At 39.7% G+C, this 7,034-nt stretch overlaps 1 protein-coding gene across 1 annotated transcript in view; it reads right to left on the bottom strand.

Annotated features, from left to right (window-relative positions):
* The window catches only part of LOC118342606 (protein 4.1-like), a gene marked incomplete at its 3' end in the record, with an annotated part of 14,951 nt that overhangs the window by 2,020 nt on the left and 5,897 nt on the right, over positions 1-7,034 (bottom strand). The window contains 6 exon segments of the mRNA XM_035681206.1: positions 1,363-1,450; positions 1,897-2,115; positions 3,206-3,281; positions 3,387-3,429; positions 3,614-3,718; positions 5,803-6,078. Of these exon segments, the coding sequence (XP_035537099.1) occupies positions 1,363-1,450; positions 1,897-2,115; positions 3,206-3,281; positions 3,387-3,429; positions 3,614-3,718; positions 5,803-6,078 (807 nt within the window).

Consider the following 7,034-nt stretch of genomic DNA (forward strand, 5'->3'; position numbering starts at 1 on the left):
AAGAAGATGATGACGACGACAACGTCTACAATACAATACACTTTTTTGAGGGGGGTGGCAGGGCTTGCTTGTGCCTCAAAGAGAGGACTGACTGTGACTGTAACTATGCTCACAACAAAACATAGAAATTAATAATGGTGATTTGGCAGGGAGACTGAGTGGGACTAAAGAATTTTAGAACGCATCCACATCAATATCATATGGTCAGTTACTTTAATTTGAGTCACTTAAAATCACATGAAACACATTCAGTTTGTTTAGATTGGAATTTGTTTATTGGAACATTTACAATGCATTGTTTTCTACATTAGGACACATTTAGTTTATATTATTTTGTCATATTGTTGTTTGGCTAAATAAGTTTTCATTCATTTCTCTTTGCCTTTGAGTTACCTGGCTGCTGAGTTCTCTTCCTGGGTTAATGCAGAGGTCTTAGCCAAAGACCATACCAAGAGCTCTGACAGCATATGGGCAATCAGTGTTTCTTTGTGTGTTTGTGAGTTTTAGTCATTGCAGCTTTTACCTGCACTGTCATTTTTCCAGTAGTTATGTTTTGTTGACCCATTTTAAAAGGACCTATAACTCTGTTAATTAAATTCAATCTTTTTTGTTTGTCAATATGAAAATATCATAAGCTTATTAACACAACTGACTTCCTCCGGGTCCATTTGTAACAAGTCCGCGTAAACAGGAACTGGACCAGAAATAATAGCAATACGATACTGGATTTAGATTCTATAAAACGCTATCAAACCCCTGTCCTACACTGTCCCAAGTAAATTTACTAGTAAAATAATTTGAATGTTTTTCCACTCGAGATCATGGTAAATATTATAATTGACATTTTAATAGTTTTTGATTTTCACAGATTTTACATTTAAACTGTATATTTCAAGAATCTCTCAAACGTTTACTAACAGATGCTATCAGCACACATCATGTGTGCACTTCTACCAATGATCATTCATGTAAGTAGAGTATCTGTAGCATCTGTTGTTTTATGGTGCAGCTTCCTCGTACTGCTATCCATCATCCACAGGGGGGCAATATAGTCCTCTAAAAGTCCCTCCCTCCAAGCTTGGTTAAATCCCTGCTCTGATGCAAACAGATTGACCTATTTCTGCTGTAAGACCCAACAAGTCACATGTCTTCCTGCTGTTCTGTTCAGGTCAGGCACGCACGCTTCTGTGATGTATGACTCCAAACACATCACTTGCTGTTTATTTTCATGGATCACTGGAAGGCTGAATCACATTCACATGCAGATTAAGTGCATTGCAGGTTTTTTGGATTTTTTTTTGAGGAATTTTGGATCTAAAGTCACCATGCAAAACTAGAATGACTTAATAATCCTGTGCTCACCTTGGCCTGGTGGAGGTCTACTCCGTACATGGAGAGTTTCTTGGCATTCTCCAGAAACATCAGGTCTGCTTGGGCCGGACTCATTGACCTGCCAAAACACCATAGCAGGAATCCAATAAAATATTTAGTTAGTGTGACTGTGGAGATGCTGTGAAATGAGAACGGGCACACTCATGTGCAGAGAGTAGGAGAAACTATGGTGGCCGCAAAACTCATGAATAATGCAAAAGGCCCTATCTACTTATATTGTTTGGTTGTCTGGGCTCCTGTAGAAACATGGAGGTACAACATGACAGACTCTGTAGAAGAGGACCTGCTCCCTCTTGCAAAATGCAAAGATTCTCATTGTTAACTGATTATACGCTAATGAGAACCTTTCTGCGATATTCTGCAAATAGAGCCTGCTAAATCTTGTTTTTATTTGTTTTTATAAAAATTACCACCTGCAGTTTTAATTGTGGTAATAATAATTTTACTTAGGCAAAGAATCTGAATACTTCTTTCACCACTGGTTGAATGAGGCAGTGTTCTGACCTGTAAGTATGGTGCAGCTCCATCATTTTGTCCTCCAGCTCCTTGGTCTGGCCATGGGCCATTTTCATGTCCTTAGCGTATTGGTTGCTGTGCACCTCGGGGTCGTACTCACCCAGCTCCGACTGCAAGGCGTAGGAGCCCAGCAGGGCAAGGGTGACGAAGGAACAGGGTAGGCGGCCCTGCAGGATATCCTTCCGCAACTGGAGACACAGGTAGTACCTGCAGTGCACAAACAGTGATCATGTAGGGATTTACCATCTATGGAACTGTTATGATAACAGATAATCATTTATGGAGAACTGTACTGCATTCGCAGAGGAAGACTGTGACATGTGGTTCAAAGCTCCAGAAAAGGCTAGTAAGTGGGTAAAGATTTTTGTCAGCTTTCATGCTCAGTTCATCTCCTACGTGCACAAGTCCCTGTAACCTTTGATGACAATATATTTGATTCCCAGGGGTTTTTATATTTGATTAACCTGTAGGAGTCTGTCAAAGTTCATTAACTGCTTTTTTAGATTTTACTGTATTTCAGCTCATGCCCACCAGACCGGAGTCTGTGTTGCTGACTTGTCGAGGTTTAACACCAACATGGGATGTTCCTTTAGCTTTTCCAGGAATTTAAATAACTCACCTTTACAACATATACGCTTATAATTAGTTGCATAAATTGTACTTATTCATTGTTTTAAAGGTCCAGTGTGTAATATTTAGAAGGATCTGTTGGTAGAAATGGAATATAATATGCACAGGTATGTTTTCATTAGTGTTTAATCACCTGAATATAGGAATCTTTTTGTTTCTGTCATCTTAGTCCTGATTTTTAGATCCTGGAGCACTTTTATCTTTTATCTTTATCCTTTATAATTTATCATGTTTGTACAATGGTTGACTATTGTTTTTGTTTTTATATTTTTGTCAAGCGGAATGCCTTGTCATTAACTGCAAACCAAACCTACTCAAGGGTACAAATAAAGGAACTTAACCTAACTTATAATATTGATTTGTTGGTAATAAGATAGGACATCATCATCTCCACTCTCTGCACATCAAGGTCCTTGGATTTTGTTGTGTTATTCATAACATTTTAAAGTTGTGTGTGATTTAATGTTCTCATAATATCAAATAAACGGGTTAGACACTAAAACTTCTGAATTCCATCTTAAAACACACATACTGTAACCGAACAATCCGTGTGCTTATGAACAACAGGTATTTTAATTCTTAAGGATTCAAACTAATCCTGAGGTACAAGGACAAACAAATAAACATAAAATTATGTTTGTAAGTAGCAGTGGAACCCATACAGTACCTAGTTATGTCTTCAGACAGCTGGGCTGGGTCTGGTGGATAGAACTTCACATTGAAGGTGAAATTATAGTTGGCACCTTGAGAAAGAAAAGGAGGGTGTGATTAAATAACTGCAAATATGTATTAAAAACATGTTACAAAAGAAAATTAAAACAGAAGGTACATTTGTGGGTTCCACTCACCTTGTACCTGCCTGCGGATCTCCTTGGTTAGGTCCATCCAAGTCTGAGCAAAAAAGGATGCAGCATGAGGTTTGATATCATTATACACTGTTCAGTGTCAGAGTTCTGAGGGCCACATGTTAATCTAACCATCAATGAAATTTACGTAAAGAACTGCCTTTTTCTTGTCCTAATGGAATACTGAGGTTCGGGTGTTGGATTGATACTAACTAGTGTCAGTTACTTACCTTCATGGTGGATGTCTCCCAAATAGCCAGGCCATAGTAGTCTTTCTCCAGCAGGTTGAGGTGGTCACACACTTTCATGAACAACTCCTGGCCTTTGGCATGTTTCTGACACACACACATACATAAAGGGAACAAGACACAGAATAATTAAACATTCACCTACTAATGTAACAGACCTGACATTACATACAGGACAGGTATTCATGAAAAGCAAAATTGTAAGAACAATGCAGAGGTTCAGAGGAAGCAGTCACTTCTCCCACTGGACTATTTAACAGCTGTCAAACTGAAGCAGGGACTAAGCAGAAGAGACTGGTCTGAGGGAAGATTGGAGCCAAACTTTTCCTTTTTTTATTTTTTCTTTCCAAATAAACATTACAGCTTTGTCTGCTGGCTTTACTGGATGAGAAGTTGATAGCTGTAAATCTGTAAAAGTAACAGTGATCCCATGAAGCGTTCCTCAAGAGCCTGAAGGATGACTTATAGCCATTTGGAGGCATTGCCATTCAAAATAAGTCATGTGTTGATTTGGGGTGCAGGACAAATAGTTACAGAGAGCCATTTTTTCACCTTTAAAGAAAAACAGGTGCTCATTGGTTTCTCGGGGAACATCAGACATGGTACAAATGGACACAAATGTCTGGAAGAGAGTTAAAGAGTGTCTGAGTTAGGCACTGGATATTATCCAGTTCCTTTTAAGATTTAAGATAAACTATTAATCCCCAATTGTGTTTTTGTTTTTTTTACTCTTTTTTATTTTATACATACACAGGCGAAAATGCACAATCATGCACATGCAGGGCTTGTGGACATGCAAACATGTAGAGAGATGGTGGAGTGCGTTTTGTGGTTAGATGCCTTGCTCAAGGGCACCTTGGCAATGCACAGGATTACCTCCTGGCACCTCTCCAGCTACCCATCCACACTCCATACTATGGTCTGTGGGACTTAAACCAGCAAACCCACCTGTTCCCAAGCCAAGTCCCTATACACTGAGCTACTGCCGACCCAAAGACTTCCACCTGTCAGAACCTGGGTAAGGATCTAGAGTAATGTTCCTCTGGAGAAAGTAGGCGTGTTTGGAGGTGGGATTAGTGCTGTTCTTCATTGTTCTGGCAATGGAGGCCAAATCATGGGATGATCAGAGCTGTCCATAAGTGCTAGCTGTGGCTCAGGAGGTAGAGCAGGTTGTCCACTAATATATACTATTATATATAATATAATAGATTATATTATATTATGTTATATATAAAAATAAATGAAAAATGCCTTTTTAACCCATTGCATTCCCAGTCATATTGCAACAATGTGTCTATTAACAATGTATTCCAAAAAAAATTTGTTCTTCCTGTAAAACAAAATGTGATGCGTACTTACCAACCAATAATATAATGACATTCTCCTGTAAATCAATCAATTCAACAATACAGAGCTAAGACTGACAAGTTAGCAACCTAGCAACAGCATGGCTTTCTGCCGGAGTGGGGTGATTCTGGGGCACAGTGATTTGGGTGAAACTGGATCATATTTTATGGAGAACTCCCAGTGAACACAGCCTCCAAGATAGACAGCGGTTTAACTTCAACCAGTTTAACTACAGTGGTACCAAGGTGTTTTACGGTGTTTATAGATGGACAGAAGCTTAGGGCTGCCAATATTAGATGCTGTTAGCTAGTTGGCTCGTTCAGTTAACATTAGCTGACTTAGCCCCGGGGTGCCAGGAGCTAAACACATCAAAATAATACTTTGGTGCACTTTGCAAAGTTAAGATTATGTAATAAGCTGAGGATGTCACAGAGACAGCATTCTGCACTTTCCCACCTGGACATCGAATAAGAACTTGTTAGGGGTACTGATTTTGAGAATGTTGTACACCACTTTGCATTTTCAAATTTAAGAAAGAGGTCCAGTGTGCCATAACATGATTGTATTTAACAGGAAATCTATGTCAGTTCAACCTCCATTATTTAGAAAGTTCAGTATAGTGGTAGCCTTGGTGGGACACACCACTGTGTGTACAGTACATTAACTTGTATTTGTACTGAAAATGTTTGCATCTGCAAAATAACTTCTCTTGTACTTGATGACTGCTGGATATTGAAGTTCAGAATAAATTAATAAATTAATCATAAATATTTTTCATTTTGTGTGAGTACAATGGATGAAAATTTTAAATTAAAAATGCTTACATCCAGCTCACACTCATACAGTGTGTTGTCCAGTAGGGTGACTTTGATCTGCATGGTCTTAGGCCGACGTGGAGCTCTGGGAGCTTTAGCTTCCTCCTCTGTTGTCTTCTCCTTCTCTCCCTTACTACCTCCTTCAGGACTGGACTCCTTGTCCTCCTTCTTCCCCTCCTTCTTTTCCTCTTTCTCCAGGGCAGCCACCTCACCTTTCTCCTTGCCGTTTTCTTTGTCCTGTCCACCCTTCTCTTCCTCAGCTTCTTTCTTCTCTAGCTGGACAGCCTAACAAAGACACTTTGATTACAATGCATGATGATGAGAATGTATGCAGAAATATACGCAGAGATTGTCTTGCTTGTCTCTGTGGTTGGGATTGTAGCTGGTGTTAATCTCCTCCATCTTTTCCTCAGTGGTTACTGCAGTGTTTGCATTTAAAAACCTCAACCGGCCAGATAGCAGTATCAGCAGGGAGTTGACAAAGTGGTGACAATTTCATTGACAATTTCAGTCATCATAGATATCCACAAAATCAATGAGATTGTGGTGGTCTACTAGTCTAGTGTGAAAGTTAACTGAGAGAAACAATTGTCTGTATGTGTTCACATGATTGACCAATAAAACTGATTTTCTGATAGACACACACACAAAGCAGGGAAGATCTATACAATCAAGTTCAAGTTTCAAGGTTTGCACCCAATATTAGTGTCACCAATTCAGTATCTGACTAAATTGAGAAATATGGCCAATAGCCAGAAAAGTGATGTTGCAGAAAATTATGTTTTATTTTATGTCACAGTGAAGTTGATCTTTGACCTTTTGGATATAAAATGCCATCATCTCACCATTTTATTCCATTAGACATATTTGTGAAATGTTCTCTAAGTAGTGTATGAATTGGACAAAACAAGCAAGATATGTATATACCGATCAGCCATAACATTATGACCCCCTGCCTAATATTGTGTAGGTCACCCTTTTGCCGCCAACATAACATCCACATGAATGGCAGGACCCAAGGTTTCCCAGCAGAGCATCGCCCAAAGCATCACGCTTGCCTTCTTCCCATAGTGCATCGTGGTGCCATGTGTTTCCGGCCATCCACAAGATGTCATCAGACCAGACCACCTTCTTCCATTGCTCCGTGGTCCAGTTCTGACGCTCACATGCCCATTGTAGGCGCTTTCTGCAGTGGACAGGGGTCAGCATGGGCACCCTGACTGGTCTGCAGCTACGCAGCC

The sequence above is a fragment of the Morone saxatilis genome, unplaced genomic scaffold (assembly GCF_004916995.1).
Source record: "Morone saxatilis isolate NCDOM2014 unplaced genomic scaffold, NCSU_SB_2.0 Contig9, whole genome shotgun sequence".
Taxonomy (NCBI): domain Eukaryota; kingdom Metazoa; phylum Chordata; class Actinopteri; family Moronidae; genus Morone; species Morone saxatilis.